This window comes from Salmo salar, chromosome 06 (assembly GCF_965601325.2).
Source record: "Salmo salar chromosome 06, fSalSal1, whole genome shotgun sequence".
Lineage (NCBI taxonomy): Eukaryota > Metazoa > Chordata > Actinopteri > Salmoniformes > Salmonidae > Salmo > Salmo salar.
The window spans coordinates 96407501-96431263 of NC_138296.1; the positions used below are offsets into that span (position 1 = coordinate 96407501).

Consider the following 23763-nt stretch of genomic DNA (forward strand, 5'->3'; position numbering starts at 1 on the left):
TCCCTCCCTCCCTCCCTCTCTCCATCTCTCAGTGTTTAACAGTGATGGTCTTCACCTCCGTAAAGAAGTGATAGCTATCCCTCTCTCCCTCCCTCCCTCCCTCTCTCCATCTCTCAGTGTTTAACAGTGATGGTCTTCACCTCCGTAAAGAAGTGATAGCTATCCCTCCCTCCTTCCCTCCCCACCCCTGAGCTCTTCACGCCTCCGAACGGTAGGTTCAAGTCTCTGACCAACCAACAGTTGGTCCAGACAAGCCCCGCCTCTAACCTCCTCGCCACCCGGTGCACACGCCCGACATCACGCGTCCACACAGTCGCCGCCAAGCCGTAGCGTACCCCGTTGCCCTTAGCGACGGCCTCGTCTTCACCGGCGAAGGGGTTGACACAAACGACGGGGCCGAAAATCTCGTCTTGCATCAAACGGGACGACTCGGCTACGCCGGCGATGACGGTGGGACGCAGGAAGTAGCCGTTGGAGTTATGTTCCGGGAGCACCAGCGGGTCCTCGCCCTCCCCACACAGCACCGTGGCGCCCTCCGACCGAGCCAGGGTCACGAAGCTACGCACCTGGAAAGGGGGGAGGGACAGGGTTAGACAGGTGGATATGTTAATATAACTCTAACACAGACCAGGGTCACCTGGATGGGGGAGGGACAGGGTTAGACAGGTGTATATGTTAATATAACTCTAACACAGACCAGGGTCACCTGGATGGGGGAGGGACAGGGTTAGACAGGTGTATATGTTAATATAACTCTAACACAGACCAGGGTCACCTGGATGGGGGGAGGGACAGGGTTAGACAGGTGTATAGACAGGTGTATGCCAAAGTAAATAACACGCATGGATGGAAAGACAGATTTCACCACTAGTCCTAGAGATTCCCAATTTTTCGTATAGATTTCCTGTAACATACTTCAGTTTTTTCCTTATATACAATTACAGTGCCTTGCGAAAGTATTCGGCCCCCTTGAACTTTTCGACCTTTTGCCACATTTCAGGCTTCAAACATAAAGATATAAAACTGTAATTGTTTGTGAAGAATCAACAACAAGTGGGACACAATTATGAAGTGGAACGAAATTTATTGGATATTTCAAACTTTTTTAACAAATAAAAAACTGAAAAATTGGCCGTGCAAAATTAAAGAAAAAACAATATCTCAGACTGGCCAATAAAAATAAAAGATTAAGATGGGCAAAAGAACACAGACACTGGACAGAGGTAGATTGGGAAAAAACGTGTTATGGACAGACAAATCTATGTTTGAGGTGTTTGGATCACAAAGAACATTCGTGAGATGCAGAAAAAAAAATGTAAGATGTTGGAGGAGTGCTTAAAGCCATTTTTCAAGCATGGAGGAGGCAATGTGATGGTCTGGGGGTGCTTTGGTGGTGGTAAAGTGGGAGATTTGTACAGGGTAAAAGGGATCTTGAAGAAGGAAGGCTATCACTATATTTTGCAACGCCATGCCATAACCTGTGGACGGCGCTTAAATTGGAGCCAATTTCCTCCTACAACAGGACAATGACCCAAAGCACAGCTCCAAACTATGCAAAAACTCTTTAGGGAAGAAGCAGTCAGCTGGTATTCTGTCTATAATGGAGTGATCAGCACAGTCACCGGATCTCAACCCTATTGAGCTGTTGTGGGAGCAGCTTGACCGTATGGTATGTAAGAAGTGCCCATCAAGCCATTCCAACTTATGGGAGGTGCTTCAGGAAGCATGGGGTGAAATCTCTTCATATTACCTCAACAAATTGACAACTAGAATGCCAAAAGGTCTGCAAGGCTGTAATTGCTGCAAATGGAGGATTCTTTGACGAAAGCAAAGTTTTAAAGGACACAATTATTATTTCAATTAAAAATCATTATTTATAACCTTGTCAATATCTTGACTATATTTCCTATTCATTTTGGAACTCATTTCATTTATGTTTTCATGGAAAACAAGGACATTTCTAAGTGACCCCAAACTTTTGAACGGTAGTGTGTACAGTACCAGTCAAAAGTTTGGACACACCTACTCATTCAAGGGTTTTTCTTTATTTTTACTATTTTCTACATTGTAGAATAATAGTGAAGACATCAAAACTATGAAATAACACATATGGAATCGTGTAGTAACCAAAAAAAAGTGTTAAACAAATCCAAATATAAGTAGCCACCCTTTGCCTTGATGACAGCTTTGCACACTCTTGGCATTCTCTCAACCAGCTTCATGAGGTAGTCAGTCACCTGGAATGCATTTCAATTAACAAATGTGCCTTGTTAAAAATGTATTTGTGTAATTTCTTTCCTTCTTAATGTGTTTGAGCCAATCAATCAGGTAGGGGTGGTATACAGAAGACAGCCCTATTTGGTAAAAGACCAAGTCCATATTATAGCAAGAACAGCTCAAATAAGCAAAGAAAAACGACAGTCCATCATTACTTTAAGACATGAAGGTCAGTCAATCTGGAATATTTCAAGAAAAACCCTGGAATGATGTGTGTCAAAACTTTGGACTGGTACTGTATATATATATATATATATATATATATATATATATATATATATATATATATATATATATATATATATATGCTTATTTCTCTCAATTTCGGGAACAAATTTGAATGCACAGAGATACCGTGACGAGATCCTGAGGCCCATTGTCGTGCCGTTCATCCACCACCATCACCTCATGGTTCAGCATGATAATGCACAGCCCCATGTCGCAATGATCTGTACACAATTCCTGGAAGCTGAATACGTCCCAGTTCTTCCATGGCCTGCATACTCACCAGACATGTCACCCAATGAGCATGTTTGGGATGCTCTGGATCGACATGTACAACAGCGTTTTCCAGTTCCCACCAACTTCACACAGCCATTGAAGAGGAGTGGGACAACAATCCACAGGCCACAATCAACAGCCTGATCAACTCTATGTGAAGGAGATGTGTTGTGCTGCATGAGGCAAATGGTGGTCACACCAGATACTGACTGGTTTTCTGGTCCACACCCCCTACCTTTTTTTGTTTAAGGTATCTGTGACCAACAGATATATATCTGTATTCCCAGTCATGTGAAATCCATTGATTAGGGCCTAATACATTTTTTTTTCAATTGACTGATTTCCTTATGTGAAGTATGTAGATAATGATTTTTAATAACATTATCTTCGAGAACTAACAACCACTAGAATAAAATCCAGACAGTCAGGGAGAAGTAAAAACGTCATGGCATTGGGCACCCATTGATTTTGGTTCTAATGTTTCAGCCACTCAGATACCGCCCTTGCTGTCTCTGCCTGGCCAGTTCCCCTCTCTCCACTGGGATTCTCTGCCTCTAACCCTTTTACAGGGGCTGAGTCACTGGCTTACTGGTGTTCTTCCATGCCGTCCCCAGGAGGGGTGCGTCACTTGAGTGGGTTGAGTCACTGACGTGATCATCCTGTCCAGGTTTGGCGCCCCGCTCGGGTTCGTGCCGTGGCGGAGATCTTTGTGGGCTATACTCGGCCTTGTCTCAGGATGGTAAGTTGGTGGTTGAAGATATCCCTCTAGTGGTGTGGGGGCTGTGCTTTGGCAAAGTGGGTGGGGTTATATCCTTCCTGTTTGGCCCTGTCCGGGGGTATCATCGGATGGGGCCACAGTGTCTCCTGACCCCTCCTGTCTCAGCCTCCAGTATTTATGCGGCGTTTATGAGGTCAGTTTCTTCTTTCTGGAGTATTTCTCCTGCTGTCTTATCTGGTGTCCTGTGTGAATTTAACCTCTTACGACACCAATCGCATAGGGGGCAGTATTGTCACTTTCGGATGAAATACGTGCCCATATTAAACTGCCTCCTACTCAAACTCAGAAGCTAGGATATGCATATTATTAGTAGATTTGGATAGAAAACACTCTGAAGTTTCTAAAACTGTTTGAATGATGTCTGTGAGTATAACAGAACTCATATGGCAGGCAAAAACCTGAGAAAAATCCAACCAGGAAGTGGAAATCTGATGCGTGGAATCTTTCCAAGTCATTGCCTATCTAACACACAGTGACTAAGGATTCATTTAGCACTTCCTAAGGCTTCCACTAGATGTCAACAGTCTTTAGAACCTTGTTTTAGCCTTTTGCAGTGAACAGAGAGCGAACAAGAAGGCTGGGAAGTTGTTGACTCAGGGAAGGACATCAGTTCATTCACATGAGGAGGTAGCTATGTTCCATAACATTTTTCTTGACATTGGAATCGTCCGGTTGGAATATTATTGAAGTTTGATGTTAAAAAAGTTGATGCTTTACAACGTTTGACATGTTTGAACGAACGTAAATATAACTTTTTTTTGACTTTTCGTCGACTTTTCGTTTTTTTTTACATTTTCCGCGCGCTTCCTACATTTGGAGTAGCTAACTGAACGCGCAAACAACAAGGAGCTATTTGGACATAAATTATGTTAAATTATAAATTATGGACTTTATCGAACAATACAACATGTATTGTGGACCTGGGATTGCTGGAAGTGCCTTCTGATGAAGATCATCAAAGGTAAGTGAATATTTATAATGCTATTTATGATTTTAGATGACTCCAAAATGGCGGGTATCTGTATTGCCTGCTGTTGTTTTCTGAGCGCCGTACTCAGATTATTGCAAAATTTGCTTTCCCCGTGAAGCTTTTTTGAAATCTGTCACAGCGGTTGCATTAAGGAGATGTTCATCTATAATTCTTTGAATAACAGTTTAATATTTTATCAACGTTTATGATGAGTATTTTTGTAAATTGTTGTGCACATTCACCGGCAGTATTGGAGGCAAAATATTTTCTGAACGTCAAGCGCCAATGTAAAATGCTGTTTTTGGAAATAAATATGAACTTTGTTGAACAAACAATACATGTATTGTGTAACATGATGTCCTAGGAATGTCATCCGATGAAGATCATCAAAGGTTAGTGCTTCATTTAGTTGTGTTTGGGGTTTTTGTGATGTATCTAGTTGCTTGGAAAATGGTTGTGTGGTTATTTTTGTCTATGTACTCTCCTAACATAATCTAATGTTTTGCTTTCGCTGTAAAGCCTTTTTGAAATCGGACAACGTGGTTCGATTCAGGAGAAGTGTATCTTTAAAATGGTGTAAAATAGTCGTATGTTTGAGAAATGTAAATTATTAGATCTGTGGTTTTGAATTTGGCGCTCTGATTTTTCACTGGGTATTGTCAAACTCAATCCCGCTAACGGGATTGGTGTCGTATGAAGTTTTAAGTATGCTCTCTCTAATTCTCTCTTTCTCTCTTTCTTTCTTTCTTTCTTTCTTTCTTTCTTTCTCTCTCTCGGAGGACATGAGCCCTAGGACCATGCCTCAGGACTACCTGGCATGATGACTCCTTGCTGTCCCCAGTCCACCTGGCCGTGCTGCTACTCCAGTTTCAACTGTTCTGCCTCCGGCTATGGAACCCTGACCTGTTCACCGGACGTGCTACCTGTCCCAGACCTCCTGTTTTCAACTCTCTAGAGACAGCAGGAGCGGTAGAGATACTCTCAATGATCGGCTATGAAAAGCCAACTGACATTTACTCCTGAGGTGCTGACCTGTTGCACCCTCGACAACCACTGTGATTATTATTATTTGACCCTGCTGGTAATCTATGAACATTTGAACATCTTGGCCATGTTCTGTTATGATCTCCACCCGGCACAGCCAGAAGAGGACTGGCCACCCCTTAGAGCCTGGTTCCTCTCTAGGTTTCTTCCTAGGTTTTGGCCTTTGTAGGGAGTTTTTCCTAGCCACCGTGCTTCTACACCTGCATTGCTTGCTGTTTGGGGTTTTAGGCTGGGTTTCTGTACAGCACTTTGAGATATCAGCTGATGTACGAAGGGCTTTATAAATACATTTCATTTGATATAGCATAAGAACACGGCAATAGCCATGGCAAAATTAGCTTTAAAGTAACTGTCCAGTGTTTCCAGATTCATATCAAAATGCATAACTTATAATCACTTACAATATTAGTTAAGTAACAACAGAATGGTGTGGGCGTACACCGGTCGTTAAAAATATGAATACAAGTAGACCGCTGATTGGCCAGCTCATCCTCCTCTAGACCGCTGATTGGCCAGCTCATCCTCCTCAGAAGTATGACATCATACTCTAGGAAATAGACAGCATTTTCCAAAACGGTCTGTTTGAGATACACGTTTGAGGTGGGATGGTTGAAGTAAGTATTTTTTCTTTCATTTATGCTTTGGCCGCAAATACAAGTATAGGGTGAGTCAACAACATTATTTGGGTATGAGTTAACAGAATATTAACTTTTAAAAAGTTACTTTAAAAAAGGGAAAAATGTGTAGAATTGCAGGAAATTAGCTTTAAAGGTCCAATGCAGCCGCTTTTTTTTTCTTTCTCAATGTCAAATCATTTCTGGGTAATAATTAAGTACCTTTACTGTGATCGTTTTCAATTAAAATGATCAAAAAGAAACAGAAACGTTTCTTAGCAAAGAGCAAGACTTCTGCAAGGAGCGTAACCCAGTGGTCTTAGTGGGGAGAGGAAAAAATAGCTGCTATTGGCAGAGAGGTTTGGTACTCCATCTTACTGGTGATGTCACAAGGCATCCCACCAAAAGAAAACTCCTAGGGGAAACACTGGTATATACCACGGATATTATGTGACGTCATACCTTCTCCAGGTGCTCTCTGCTGACCAGAGCTCCGTTATCGTTGTCAGGGTCGGAGGGAGAGCCAGTCTTCCATTCCCGCGTTGCCGCCACAAACCTCTTCAGGAACTCTGGGTAAATACTCCTCTCTACGTAGATCCTACTGGTGCACAGACAGATCTCACCCTGGTGAGGAGGAGGAGAAGGAGGAAGAAGAAGGAGGAAGAAGTTGTTCATTTTACTGTCAGCTAGCAAAATGTGAGACATGCCACCACCATGTGGCCAACACATGAACTTGCAAACTGCACGTCCCAGATCAGAACCTCTCTTTATTGAGGGTCATTCAGCAGGGTTTCGTGTATAATACGGTCATGAACACAGCTGATAAAATGATGATGATTACACTTCTACCAATGCATTTCTTTTATCTAAGCATTAATATAATGTTTGTATCATCTCACTCAACTGCAAACTCAATATTCCACGACTGGCCAGCCTCTTTTTTTCTTTTACCTTTATTTAACTAGGCAAGTCAGGATGAGCACTATTGGCTCATCCTGAGTCCCCCTCTTACCCTATTGGCTCATCCTGAGTCCCCCTCTTACCCTATTGGCTCATCCTGAGTCCCCCTCTTACCCTATTGGCTCATTCTGAGTCCCCCTCTTACCCTATTGGCTCATCCTGAGTCCCCCTCTTACCCTATTGGCTCATTCTGAGTCCCCCTCTTACCCTATTGGCTCATCCTGAGTCCCCCTCTTACCCTATTGGCTCATTCTGAGTCCCTCTCTCACTCTATTGGCCCATCCTGAGTCTTACTCTCACCTGATTGGAGAAGGAGGATCGTACGGTGGTGGTGACGGCTTGGTCTAGGTCGGCGTCTGAGAAGATGATGGCGGGGTTCTTCCCACCCAGCTCCAGACTCAGCTTCTTACAGAACGGAGCAGAGCGCTCCGTGATCCGCTGGGCCGTCGCCGTGGAGCCCGTGAAACTGACCAATGGGACGTCAGGGTGGCCCACGAGAGCGTCGCCCGCCCGCGGGCCGGTGCCGAACACCATGTTGACCACACCCGGAGGAAAACCTGGGGGATAGAAGAGGAGAAGGGAGGGAGACGGAGAGAGAGAGAGTAATGAGGAGAGAAAGAGGAGTTTGCTTTCACCAGTCTAGTTTTTTTCCAAGTGTCATTGCTGATTAGTTGTAATGAAGTGAGGTGTGTTGCTTTGTGGGTAGTGTAGTCCTACCGGCCTCATCCAGTAGTTTGCACATCATCCAGGCGGTTACCGAGGTCATCTCGCTGGGCTTAGCAACCACCGTGTTGCCCGTAGCAACAGCCGGAGCGATCTTCCAGGTGAGCAGGTATAGAGGCAGGTTCCAGGGACTGATCAAACCAGCTATACACACACACACACACACACACACACACACACACACACACACACACACACACACACACGGAATCAGAAAGAGTTGGTAAGTTAATAAAACCACCTCTATAATAAACCTAGTAGAAGAGACCTTCACTCTCTAACTGCGTCTCAAATGGCACCCTATTCCCTTTATAGTGCACTACTGTTGACCAGGGCTCTATGGCACCCTATTCCCTTTATAGTGCACTACTGTTGACCAGGGCTCTATGGCACCCTATTCCCTTTATAGTGCACTACTGTTGACCAGGGCTCTATGGCACCCTATTCCCTTTATAGTGCACTACTGTTGACCAGGGCTCTATGGCACCCTATTCCCTTTATAGCGCACTACTGTTGACCAGGGCTCTATGGCACCCTATTCCGTTTATAGTGCACTACTGTTGACCAGGGCTCTATGGCACCCTATTCCCTTTATAGTGCACTACTGTTGACCAGGGCTCTATGGCACCCTATTCCCTTTATAGTGCACTACTGTTGACCAGGGCTCTATGGCACCCTATTCCCTTTATAGTGCACTACTGTTGACCAGGGCTCTATGGCACCCTATTCCCTTCATAGTGCACTACTGTTGACCAGGGCTCTATGGCACCCTATTCCCTTTCATAGCTGCACTACTGTTGACCAGGGCTCTATGGCACCCTATTCCCTTTATAGTGCACTACTGTTGACCAGGGCTCTATGGCACCCTATTCCCTTTATAGTGCACTACTGTTGACCAGGGCTCTATGACACCCTATTCCCTTTATAGTGCACTACTGTTGACCAGGGCTCTATGGCACCCTATTCCCTTCATAGTGCACTACTGTTGACCAGGGCTCTATGGCACCCTATTCCCTTTATAGTGCACTACTGTTGACCAGGGCTCATAGGGTTTGGGTCTAAAGTAGTACAACTACATTGGGAATAGGGTGCCATTTGAGAGATATCCTGACTGCAATACCCATAACAAACAAGGCCCCTCTAACCAATAAACATTTCCCAGGATTTAAACAGGACTATAAAGGTTTGCACACATTTCAGCTCGCTGTGGATCTCCCGTTCTCTACTGATGGTTCAGCGGGCTGTGGATCTCCCGTTGTCTACTGATGGTTCAGCGGGCTGTGGATCTCCCGTTGTCTACTGATGGTTCTACTGATGGTTCAGCGGGCTGTGGATCTCCCGTTGTCTACTGATGGTTCAGCGGGCTGTGGATCTCCCCGTTGTCTACTGATGGTTCAGCGGGCTGTGGATCTCCCCGTTGTCTACTGATGGTTCAGCGGGCTGTGGATCTCCCGTTCTCTACTGATGGTTCAGCGGGCTGTGGATCTCCCCGTTCTCTACTGATGGTTCAGCGGGCTGTGGATCTCCCGTTGTCTACTGATGGTTCAGCGGGCTGTGGATCTCCCCGTTCTCTACTGATGGTTCAGCTCGCTGTGGATCTCCCGTTCTCTACTGATGGTTCAGCGGGCTGTGGATCTCCCGTTGTCTACTGATGGTTCAGCGGGCTGTGGATCTCCCGTTGTCTACTGATGGTTCAGCTCGCTGTGGATCTCCCGTTCTCTACTGATGGTTCAGCGGGCTGTGGATCTCCCGTTGTCTACTGATGGTTCAGCGGGCTGTGGATCTCCCGTTCTCTACTGATGGTTCAGCTCGCTGTGGATCTCCCGTTCTCTACTGATGGTTCAGCGGGCTGTGGATCTCCCGTTCTCTACTGATGGTTCAGCTCGCTGTGGATCTCCCGTTGTCTACTGATGGTTCAGCGGGCTGTGGATCTCCCGTTCTCTACTGATGGTTCAGCGGGCTGTGGATCTCCCGTTCTCTACTGATGGTTCAGCGGGCTGTGGATCTCCCGTTGTCTACTGATGGTTCAGCGCGATGACTGACACATTTATTGGCGTGATTCTACATGTAAAATTGTTTTGCACTCGGTTCACTAAGTTCTCTCAGCAGCCAAACACTATTGGTGTGTCTGAGTCTGGAGACAGCTTTATAACTTCAAAAGCTTTTAGTTCATCAAGGCCTGGTCTCCCACACACAGACCTCCCCACACACACGCAGACCCCCCCCACACACAGACCTCCCCACACACACGCAGACCCCCCCCCACACGCAGACCCCCCCCCACACACACACAGACCCCCCCCCACACACAGACCCCCCACCCCACACACAGACCCCTCCCCACACACACAGACCCCCCCCCCACACACAGAACCTCCCCCCACACACAGACCCCCCCACACACAGAACCCCCCCACACACACAGACCCCCCCACACACACAGACACCCCCACACACAGACCCCCCACACACAGACCCCCCCCACACACAGACCCCCACACACACAGACCCCCCCACACACAGACTCCCCCACACACACAGACCCCCCCCACACACACAGACCCCCCCACACACACAGACCCCCCCACACACTGACCCCCCCCACACACACACAGACCCCCCCCACACACACAGACCCCCCCCACACACTGACCCCCCCCACACACACACAGACCCCCCCCACACACACGCAGACCCCCACACACAGACCCCCCCCACACACAGACCCCCCCACACACACACAGACCCCCCCCACACACACAGACCCCCCCCACACACTGCCCCCCCCCCCCACACACAGACCCCCCCCCACACACACAGACCCCCCCCACACACAGACCCCCCCCCCCCACACACAGACCCCCCCACACACTGACCCCCCCCCACACACACACAGACCCCCCCCACACACAGACAGCTAGGACTCACCCACTCCCACCGGACTACGGACAGTGTAGTTAATACAGCCCAGATGGTCCATGGTACTGCAGTCAGTGGTGTGGTGGAGAACAGAAGAGGCAAAGAACCTAAAGTTATACACCGCCCGCGGGACATCCACCGTACGGGCAAACACTACGGTTTTACCTGGAACACAATCAGACACACAGGAGGAAACGGTTTTACCTGGAACACAGTAATACAGTCGCAGGAGGAAACGGTTTTACCTGGAACACAGTAATACAGTCGCAGGAGGAAACGGTTTTACCTGGAACACAGTAATACAGTCGCAGGAGGAAACGGTTTTACCTGGAACACAGTCAGACACACAGGAGGAAACGGTTTTTACCTGGAACACAGTCAGACACACAGGAGGAAACGGTTTTACCTGGAACACAGTAATACAGTCACAGGAGGAAACGGTTTTTACCTGGAACACAGTCAGACACACAGGAGGAAATGCTTTTACCTGGAACACAGTCAGACACACAGGAGGAAATGCTTTTACCTGGAACACAGTCAGACACACAGGAGGAAACGGTTTTACCTGGAACACAGTCAGACACACAGGAGGAAGCTGTTTTACCTGGAACACAGTAATACAGTCGCAGGAGGAAACGGTTTTAGCTGGAACACAGTAATACAGTGGCAGGAGGAAACGGTTTTACCTGGAACACAGTAATACAGTCACAGGAGGAAACGGTTTTACCTGGAACACAGTAATACAGTCGCAGGAGGAAACGGTTTTACCTGGAACACAGTAATACAGTCGCAGGAGGAAATGGTTTTACCTGGAACACAGTAATACAGTCGCAGGAGGAAACTGTTTTACCTGGAACACAGTAATACAGTCGCAGGAGGAAACGGTTTTACCTGGAACACAGTAATACAGTCACAGGAGGAAACGGTTTTACCTGGAACACAGTAATACAGTCACAGGAGGAAACGGTTTTACCTGGAACACAGTAATACAGTCGCAGGAGGAAATGGTTTTACCTGGAACACAGTAATACAGTCGCAGGAGGAAATGCTTTTACCTGGAACACAGTCAGACACACAGGAGGAAACGGTTTTACCTGGAACACAGTAATACAGTCACAGGAGGAAACGGTTTTACCTGGAACACAGTAATACAGTCACAGGAGGAAACGGTTTTACCTGGAACACAGTAATACAGTCGCAGGAGGAAACTGTTTTACCTGGAACACAGTAATACAGTCACAGGAGGAAACGGTTTTACCTGGAACACAGTAATACAGTCGCAGGAGGAAACTGTTTTACCTGGAACACAGTAATACAGTCGCAGGAGGAAACTGTTTTACCTGGAACACAGTAATACAGTCGCAGGAGGAAACTGTTTTACCTGGAACACAGTAATACAGTCGCAGGAGGAAACGGTTTTACCTGGAACACAGTAATACAGTCGCAGGAGGAAACGGTTTTACCTGGAACACAGTAATACAGTCGCAGGAGGAAACGGTTTTCTTGTTCTTGTTCTGTGGTCTTGTTGTGGTCCAGACTTCCCAGCCAAATTTCCATCAGATCAGGGGTTAGAGGTTATTACCTTGGTCCCGTGACTCTACCTGGGCAAACTCTTCCAGGTGAGCTTACATCAGGTCAAGGGTTAGAGGTTATTACCTTGGTCCCGTGACTCAGCCTGGGCGAACTCTTCCAGCTGAGCTTCCATCAGGTCAGCCAATTTATTCATCACCTGACCCCTCTCAGCTGGGCTACGGGCTGACCAATCAGGGAATGCCTCTTTAGCGGCCTGCACCGCAGCCTCCACCTGCAACCAATCAGGACAGGGTTGGTGTGTGTGTGTGTGTGTGTCTGTCTGTCAAGCCAAACGTCAAACGGCAGTCCATAAACAGTGGTGGAAAAAGTACCCAATTTTCATACTTGAGTAAAAGTACAGATACCTTATTAGAAAATGACTCAAGTAAAAGTGAAAGTCACCCAGTAAAATACATACTTGAGTAAAAGTCTAAAAGTATTTCGTTTTAAATATACTGAAGTATCAAAAGTAGAAGTATAAATAATTTAAAATGTCTTATATTAAGCAAACCAGACGGCACGATTTTTTTGTTTTTGTAAATTTACAGATAGCCATGGGCACAGTTCAACACTCAGACATAATTTACAAACGAAGCATGTGTGTTTTTTGAGTCTGCCAGATCAGAGGCAGAAGAGATGACCAGGGATGTTCTCTTGATAAGTGTGTGAATTAGACAATTTCCCTGTCCTGCTAGCCATTCAAAAATGTAACGAGTACTTTTTGCATTTCAGGGAAAATGTAAGGAGTAAAAAGTACATTATTTTCTTTAGGAATGTAGTGAAGTAAAAGTTGTCAAAAATATAAATAGTAAAGTACAGATATCCAAAAAACGACTTAAGTAGTACTTAAAAGTATTTTTACTGAAGTACTTTACACCACTGTCCATAAAGTAGCCTAGCAGAAAAATATTTCACCATAACATAGTATACTATAGAACACATCCAATCCAAACTACTGTGATGAGAAATACCAGACACTCCAACCCAAACTACTGTGATGAGAAATACCAGACACTCCAAACTACTGTGATGAGAAATACCAGACACTCCAACCCAAACTACTGTGATGAGAAATACCAGACACTCCAAACTACTGTGATGAGAAATACCAGACACTCCAACCCAAACTACTGTGATGAGAAATACCAGACACTCCAACCCAAACTACTGTGATGAGAAATACCAGACACTCCAACCCAAACTACTGTGATGAGAAATACCAGACACTCCAAACTACTGTGATGAGAAATACCAGACACTCCAAACTACTGTGATGAGAAATACCAGACACTCCAAACTACTGTGATGAGAAATACCAGACACTCCAACCTACTGTGATGAGAAATACCAGACACTCCAAACTACTGTGATGAGAAATACCAGACACTCCAACCCAAACTACTGTGATGAGAAATACCAGACACTCCAACCTACTGTGATGAGAAATACCAGACACTCCAACCCAAACTACTGTGATGAGAAATACCAGACACTCCAACCCAAACTACTGTGATGAGAAATACCAGACACTCCAACCCAAACTACTGTGATGAGAAATACCAGACACTCCAAACTACTGTGATGAGAAATACCAGACACTCCAAACTACTGTGATGAGAAATACCAGACACTCCAACCTACTGTGATGAGAAATACCAGACACTCCAAACTACTGTGATGAGAAATACCAGACACTCCAACCCAAACTACTGTGATGAGAAATACCAGACACTCCAAACTACTGTGATGAGAAATACCAGACACTCCAATCCAAACTACTGTGATGAGAAATACCAGACACTCCAACCCAAACTACTGTGATGAGAAATACCAGACACTCCAACCCAAACTACTGTGATGAGAAATACCAGACACTCCAACCCAAACTACTGTGATGAGAAATACCAGACACTCTAACCCAAACTACTGTGATGAGAAATACCAGACACTCCAACCCAAACTACTGTGATGAGAAATACCAGACACTCTAACCCAAACTACTGTGATGAGAAATACCAGACACTCCAACCCAAACTACTGTGATGAGAAATACCAGACACTCCAAACTACTGTGATGAGAAATACCAGACACTCCAACCCAAACTACTGTGATGAGAAATACCAGACACTCCAAACTACTGTGATGAGAAATACCAGACACTCCAACCCAAACTACTGTGATGAGAAATACCAGACACTCCAAACTACTGTGATGAGAAATACCAGACACTCCAACCCAAACTACTGTGATGAGAAATACCAGACACTCCAACCCAAACTACTGTGATGAGAAATACCAGACACTCCAAACTACTGTGATGAGAAATACCAGACACTCCAACCCAAACTACTGTGATGAGAAATACCAGACACTCCAACCCAAACTACTGTGATGAGAAATACCAGACACTCCAACCCAAACTACTGTGATGAGAAATACCAGACACTCCAACCCAAACTACTGTGATGAGAAATACCAGACACTCCAAACTACTGTGATGAGAAATACCAGACACTCCAAACTACTGTGATGAGAAATACCAGACACTCCAACCCAAACTACTGTGATGAGAAATACCAGACACTCCAACCCAAACTACTGTGATGAGAAATACCAGACACTCCAACCCAAACTACTGTGATGAGAAATACCAGACACTCCAAACTACTGAGATGAGAAATACCAGACACTCCAAACTACTGTGATGAGAAATACCAGACACTCCAACCCAAACTACTGTGATGAGAAATACCAGACACTCCAAACTACTGTGATGAGAAATACCAGACACTCTAACCCAAACTACTGTGATGAGAAATACCAGACACTCCAACCCAAACTACTGTGATGAGAAATACCAGACACTCCAACCCAAACTACTGTGATGAGAAATACCAGACACTCCAAACTACTGTGATGAGAAATACCAGACACTCCAACCCAAACTACTGTGATGAGAAATACCAGACACTCCAACCCAAACTACTGTGATGAGAAATACCAGACACTCCAACCCAAACTACTGTGATGAGAAATACCAGACACTCCAACCCAAACTACTGTGATGAGAAATACCAGACACTCCAACCCAAACTACTGTGATGAGAAATACCAGACACTCCAACCCAAACTACTGTGATGAGAAATACCAGACACTCCAAACTACTGTGATGAGAAATACCAGACACTCCAAACTACTGTGATGAGAAATACCAGACACTCCAACCCAAACTACTGTGATGAGAAATACCAGACACTCCAACCCAAACTACTGTGATGAGAAATACCAGACACTCCAACCCAAACTACTGTGATGAGAAATACCAGACACTCCAACCCAAACTACTGTGATGAGAAATACCAGACACTCCAAACTACTGTGATGAGAAATACCAGACACTCCAAACTACTGTGATGAGAAATACCAGACACTCCAAACTACTGTGATGAGAAATACCAGACACTCCAACCCAAACTACTGTGATGAGAAATACCAGACACTCCAACCCAAACTACTGTGATGAGAAATACCAGACACTCTAACCCAAACTACTGTGATGAGAAATACCAGACACTCCAAACTACTGTGATGAGAAATACCAGACACTCCAACCCAAACTACTGTGATGAGAAATACCAGACACTCCCCCAAACTACTGTGATGAGAAATACCAGACACTCCAACCCAAACTACTGTGATGAGAAATACCAGACACTCCAACCCAAACTACTGTGATGAGAAATACCAGACACTCCAACCCAAACTACTGTGATGAGAAATACCAGACACTCCAAACTACTGTGATGAGAAATACCAGACACTCCAAACTACTGTGATGAGAAATACCAGACACTCCAACCCAAACTACTGTGATGAGAAATACCAGACACTCCAACCTACTGTGATGAGAAATACCAGACACTCCAACCCAAACTACTGTGATGAGAAATACCAGACACTCCAACCCAAACTACTGTGATGAGAAATACCAGACACTCCAACCCAAACTACTGTGATGAGAAATACCAGACACTCCAACCCAAACTACTGTGATGAGAAATACCAGACACTCCAACCCAAACTACTGTGATGAGAAATACCAGACACTCCAAACTACTGTGATGAGAAATACCAGACACTCCAACCCAAACTACTGTGATGAGAAATACCAGACACTCCAACCCAAACTACTGTGATGAGAAATACCAGACACTCCAACCCAAACTACTGTGATGAGAAATACCAGACACTCCAACCCAAACTACTGTGATGAGAAATACCAGACACTCCAACCCAAACTACTGTGATGAGAAATACCAGACACTCCAACCCAAACTACTGTGATGAGAAATACCAGACACTCCAAACTACTGTGATGAGAAATACCAGACACTCCAACCCAAACTACTGTGATGAGAAATACCAGACACTCCAAACTACTGTGATGAGAAATACCAGACACTCCAACCCAAACTACTGTGATGAGAAATACCAGACACTCCAACCCAAACTACTGTGATGAGAAATACCAGACACTCCAAACTACTGTGATGAGAAATACCAGACACTCCAACCCAAACTACTGTGATGAGAAATACCAGACACTCCAACCCAAACTACTGTGATGAGAAATACCAGACACTCCAAACTACTGTGATGAGAAATACCAGACACTCCAACCCAAACTACTGTGATGAGAAATACCAGACACTCCAAACTACTGTGATGAGAAATACCAGACACTCCAATCCAAACTACTGTGATGAGAAATACCAGACACTCCAAACTACTGTGATGAGAAATACCAGACACTCCAACCCAAACTACTGTGATGAGAAATACCAGACACTCCAACCCAAACTACTGTGATGAGAAATACCAGACACTCCAAACTACTGTGATGAGAAATACCAGACACTCCAAACTACTGTGATGAGAAATACCAGACACTCCAACCCCAGTCTGAGGTCCTGAGCACTCTAGAGAAGATCAAGGATCTCTGTACTTTGCTACGTTCATCTTTCCCTCGATCCTGACTAGTCTCCCAGTCCCTGCCACTGAAAAACATCCCCACAGCATGATGCTGCCACCACCATGCTTCACCGTAGGGATGGTGCCAGGTTTCCCCCAGACGTGATGCTTGGCATTCAGGCCAAGAGTTCAATCTTGGTTTCATCAGACCAGAAAATCTTGTTTCTCATGGTCTGAGAGTCTTTAGGTGCCTTTTGGCAAACTCCAAGTGGGCTGTCATGTGCCTTTTACTGAGGAGTGGCTTCCGTCTGGCCACTCTACCATAAAGGTCTGATTGGTGGAGTGCTGCAGAGATGGTTGTCCTTCTGGAAGGTTCGTACATTTCCACAGAGGAGCTCTGTCTTAGTGACCATGGGGTTCTTGGTCACCTCCCTGACCAAGGCCCTTCTCCTCCGATTGCTCAGTTTTGCCGGGTGGCCAGCTCTACGAAGAGTCTTGGTGGTTCCAAACTTCTTCTATTTAAGAATGATGGAGGCCACTGTGTTCTTGGGGACCTTCAATGCTGAAGACATTTTTTTGGTACCCTTCCCCAGATCTGTGTCTCGACACAATCCTGTCTTGGAGCTCTACGGACAATTCCTTCTACCTCATGGCTTGGTTTTTGCTCTGACGTGCACTGTCAACTGTGGGACCTTTATATAGACAGGTGTGTGCCTTTCCAAGTCATGTCCAATCAATTGAATTTACCACAGATGGACTCCGATTAAGTTGTAGAAACATCTCAAGGATGATCAATGGAAACAGGATGCACCTGAAATACATTTTGAGTCTCATAGCAAAGGGTCTGAATGCTTACGTAAATAAGGAATTTCATTTATTTTTATACAACTGCAAAAAATTCTAGAAACCTGTTTTCACTTTGTCATTATTGGGTATTGTGTGTAGATTGCTGAAGAAACAAATATATTTAATCATTTTTAGAATAAGGCTGTAACGTAACAAAATGTGGAAAAAGTCAATGAATACTTTCCGTTATATATGTATATTGAGAAACACCACACACTCTAACCCAAACTAGACAGAGAAAAACAACAAAGGTATTTTAGTTGCCAGAATGTCTTGGCTTTTCAGCTTTTAACCAGCCTAACTTCTTACTTAAACATGTTGTGTGAGTTTAATAGAATGACTAGACCAGGGTCCATTGACCTAGCTGTTGTTTAATCATTATCTGTCAGTCTAGTCTGTAGACTTTGCACAGAGCAAAGGTACATCTCCGTGACTCAGCAAGAGGACATAGGCAGAATCATTTAAGGTATAGGCTACACTTGTCAGTTGAAGTCAGAAGTTTACATACACTTAAGGTTGGAGTCATTAAAACTCGTTTTTCAACCACTCGACACATTTTTTGTTAACAAACTATAGTTTTTGCAAGTCGGTTAGGACATCTACTTTGTGCATGACACAAGTAATTTTTCCAACAATTGTTAACAGATTATTTCACAAATAATTCACTGTGTCACAATTCCAGTGGGTCAGAAGTTTACACACACTAAGTTGAATGTGCCTTTACACAGCTTGGAAAATTCCTGAAAATTATGTAATGGATTTAGAAGCTTCTGATAGGCTAATTCACATCATTTGAGTCAATTGGAGGTGTACCTGTGGATGCATTTCAAGGCCTACCATCAAACTCAGTGCCTCTTTGCTTGACATCATGGGAAAATCAAAAGAAATCAGCCAAGACCTCAGAAAAAGAATTGTAGACCTCCACAAGTCTGGTTCATCCTTGGGAGCAATTTCCAAATGCCTGAAGGTACCACGTTCATCTGTACAAACAATAGTACGCAAGTATAAACACCATGGGACCACGCAGCCGTCATACCGCTCAGGAAGGAGACGCGTTCGGTCTCCTAGAGATGAACGTACTTTGGTGTGAAAAGTGCAAATAAATCCCAGAACAACAGCAAAGAACCTTGTGAAGATGCTGGAGGAAACGGGTACAAAAGTATCTATATCCACAGTAAAACAAGTCCTATATCAACATGACCTGAAAGGCCGCTCAGCAAGGAAGAAGCCACTGCTCCAAAACCACCATAAAAAGCCAGACTACGGTTTGCAACTGCACATGGGGGCAAGGATCGTACGTTTTGGAGAAATGTCCTCTGGTCTGATGAAACAAAAATATAACTGTTTGGCCATAATGACCATCGTTATGTTTAGAGAAAAAAGGGGGAAACTGCAAGCCGAAGAACACCATCCCAACCGTGAAGCATGGGGGTGGCAGCATCATGTTGTGGGGGTGCTTTGCTGCAGGAGGGACTGGTGCACTTCCCAAAATAGATGGCCTCATGAGGCACGAATATTATGTAGATATATTGAAGCAACATCTCAAGACGTCAGTCAGGAAGTTAAAGCTTGGTCGCAAATGGGTCTTCCAAATGGACAATGACCCCAAACATACTTCCAAAGTTGTGGCAAAATGGCTTAAGGACAACAAACTCAATGTATTGGAGTGGCCATCACAAGGCCCTGACCTCAATCCTATGGAACAGTTTCTGGGCCAGAACTGAAAAAGCGTTTGTGAGCAAGGAGTTCTACAAACCTGACTCAGTTACACCAGCTCTGTCAGGAGTAATGGGCCAAAATTCACCTGACTTATTGTGGGAAGCTTGTGGAAGGCTACCTGAAACGTTTGACCCAAGTTAAACAATTTAAAGGCAATGCTACCAAATACTAAGTGAGTGTATGTAAACTTCTGACCCACTGGGAATGTGATGAAAGAAATAAAAGCTGAGATAAATCATTCTCTTTACTATTATTCTGATATTTCACATTCTTAAAATAAAGTGGTGATCCTAACTGACGTAAAACAGGGAATTTTTATGAGGATTAAATGTCAGGAATTGTGTGAAACTGAGTTTAAATGGATTTGGCTGTATGTAGAGGTGTATGTAAACTTCCGACTTCAACTGTATGTCAGAATATCAGCATACCATGCATTATGTCAGCTCATACCATGCATTATGTCACCTCATATCATGCATTATGTCAGCTTATACCATGCATTATGTCAACTCATATCATGCATTATGTCAGGTCATACCATGCATTATGTCAGCTCATACCATGCATTATGTCAACTCATACCATGCATTATGTCACCTCATACTATGCATTATGTCAGCTCATACCATGCATTATGTCAGCTCATACCATGCATTATGTCACCTCATATCATGCATTATGTCACCTGATACCATGCATTATGTCACCTCATACCATGCATTATGTCAGCTCATACCATGCATTATGTCACCTCATACCATGCATTATGTCACCTCATACCATGCATTATGTCAGCTCATACCATGCATTATGTCAGCTCATACCATGCATTATGTCAGGTCATACTATGCATTATGTCACATCATACCATGCATTATGTCAGCTCATACCATGCATTATGTCAGCTCATACCATGCATTATGTCAGCTCATACCATGCATTATGTCACCTCATATCATGCATTATGTCACCTGATACCATGCATTATGTCACCTCATACCATGCATTATGTCAGCTCATACCATGCATTATGTCAGCTCATACCATGCAGTATGTCAGCTCATACCATGCATTATGTCAGCTCATACCATGCATTATGTCAGGTCATACCATGCTACTCTGTCTTCTACTTTCTCCAGTCTGTATGGGGTTGCCTATAGGCCTTGTTGGGATATATTTTATTAAACTAGATATGGTGCATAGCTTATGAATACATTAATGTGAAACATAACAGGTTTGTATTGTATTAACATAGATTGAGCAACATATAATAGATGTGACTAACTGGAGGGTTGCTGTGCAGCAGGGGTGTAGGATGAGTTAGACTCACACACACACACACACACACACACACACACACACACACACACACACACACACACACACACACACACGCACACACACACACACACACACACACACACACACACACACACACACACACACACACACACACACACACACACACACACACACTGCCTGGTTGTGAAGCCGCTCAAGGACATGTGTACGTGAGGAACTGATAGAGTGGAGAATAACTGTAGCATAAAAACAGGCACTGTCCTTGGGGTTGCTGACTTTTGGGTGAAAAACACAAATGACAAAAGCTGGAAGACAACAACGCCTGGCAACATGTGATGCGCCAAGAGGCTGGGACCAGCCTGTGCGCCTGCGATAGGCTGAGCAAGTCTAAACCACGCTCAGCCTCTAACTCTGACAGGCCGGCTCTGAAGCAGGAACTATCTCTGTCAGAGTATTAAAAAAATAACTTTGTGGTTTGAACAATTAGTTCTCTGTTTTGCCCTGCGAGGTGTTACAGTGAACCCGTACATAAGAAGATTGCATTTACCATTTATTATGCTTGACTAATTATATTGAATAAAAAAAAGCTGAGAATATATTCAGTGACTTAGTGTTAAATTCTGTTCTGATACCAGATTCGATTGACAGCAACCTTACAGCCTACAGTATTTAGTGTGTCAAATCACATAACTTGATAGGCTACATATTGTAGGTACATGATAGATACATTGTATCATAAATAACATTACTACTACACTACATTGTATCATAATAACATTACTACTACACTACATTGTATCATAAATAACATTACTACTACACTACATTGTATCATAATAACATTACTACTACACTACATTGTATCATAATAACATTACTACTACACTACATTGTATCATAATAACATTACTACTACACTACATTGTATCATAATAACATTACTACTACACTACATTGTATCATAATAACATTACTACTACACTACATTGTATCATAATAACATTACTACTACACTACATTGTATCATAATAACATTACTACTACACTACATTGTATCATAATAACATTACTACTACACTACATTGTATCATAATAACATTACTACTACACTACATTGTATCATAATAACATTACTACTACACTACATTGTATCATAAATAACATTACTACTACACTACATTGTATCATAATAACATTACTACTACACTACATTGTATCATAAATAACATTACTACTACACTACATTGTATCATAATAACATTACTACTACACTACATTGTATCATAATAACATTACTACTACACTACATTGTATCATAAATAACATTACTACTACACTACATTGTATCATAATAACATTACTACTACACTACATTGTATCATAAATGACATTACTACTACACTACATTGTATCATAATAACATTACTACTACACTACATTGTATCATAAATGACATTACTACTACACTACATTGTATCATAATAACATTACTACTACACTACATTGTATCATAATAACATTACTACTACACTACATTGTATCATAATAACATTACTACTACACTACATTGTATCATAATAACATTACTACTACACTACATTGTATCATAATAACATTACTACTACACTACATTGTATCATAAATAACATTACTACTACACTACATGGTATCATAATAACATTACTACTACACTACATTGTATCATAATAACATTACTACTACACTACATTGTATCATAATAACATTACTACTACACTACATGGTATCATAATAACATTACTACTACACTACATTGTAGCGACACTTGAACACGTAGGCTATCAGGGTTAACTACACGCCCAATCCACAGCTAAGAGATAAATTAACCTTTAATGTCTGCAGTAACAACAAAATGCAAAACGACAGACAGATAAGTGTAATTCATCTGAGGACGACCAACCCCACCTCATCCGTTCCGCTGTCGGGCACTTTGCAGTAGACCTCCCCGGTGGAAGGGTCGTAGGAGTCGATGTGTCGGGAGACCGGGACGAACTTTCCTCCGATGTAGTTCTCGAGAACGAGGTGTGTTCTGTGGTCAACGGTCTTCGACATGGCTCAGTTGACAAATAATGTTATTATAAAGACTATACTGTTAAAATAATGTTATTATAAAGACTATACTGTTAAAATAATGTTATTATAAAGACTATACTGTTAAAATAATGTTATTATAAAGACTATACTGTTAAAATAATGTTATTATAAAGACTATACTGTTAAAATAATGTTATTATAAAGACTATACTGTTAAAATAATGTTATTATAAAGACTATACTGTTAAAATAATGGCGAGATGAGGTAGAGACCTGTATGTGAAAATATCATCACCTGTGGATGTTCTCACTTCTCACCGCTCAATTAAAACGCGTGAAGTAACGGGACCCTGGAGTCCCTCCTACTTTACAACCTGTGTAGTGATACGTCCCAAAACACAGCCTATTCCCTACTTAATGCACTACTTTAGAACAAAACCCATAGGGCTCTGGCCAACAACAACAACAAAAATAGGGAACTATAAAGGGAAG

The 23763-nt window shown here is 43.4% G+C and overlaps 1 protein-coding gene across 1 annotated transcript; it reads right to left on the reverse strand.

The window, feature by feature from the left end:
* Positions 1 to 98: 98 nt before the first annotated feature.
* On the reverse strand, positions 99 to 23763 carry aldh8a1 (aldehyde dehydrogenase 8 family, member A1). Its single transcript, XM_045721203.2, has 7 exons — positions 23143 to 23763; positions 12443 to 12590; positions 10796 to 10951; positions 7862 to 8011; positions 7445 to 7701; positions 6647 to 6808; positions 99 to 566 (listed from the first exon to the last, which is right to left on the reverse strand). Exons 1-7 carry the CDS (start codon positions 23287 to 23289, stop codon positions 114 to 116), a joined length of 1473 nt encoding a protein of 490 aa, XP_045577159.1. The 5' UTR covers positions 23290 to 23763; the 3' UTR covers positions 99 to 113.

Excerpts from the sequence above, each read along its gene's own strand:
- aldh8a1 (XM_045721203.2), bottom strand. The coding sequence starts at position 23,289 with ATGTCGAAGACCGTTGACCACAGAACACACCTCGTTCTCGAGAACTAC. Across the intron at positions 7,702-7,861 it reads CAAACTACTGGATGAGGCCG|GTTTTCCTCCGGGTGTGGTC; the intron begins GTAGGACTACAC and ends TCTATCCCCCAG. Across the intron at positions 567-6,646 it reads GCAGAGAGCACCTGGAGAAG|GTGCGTAGCTTCGTGACCCT; the intron begins GTATGACGTCAC and ends CCCCCTTTCCAG.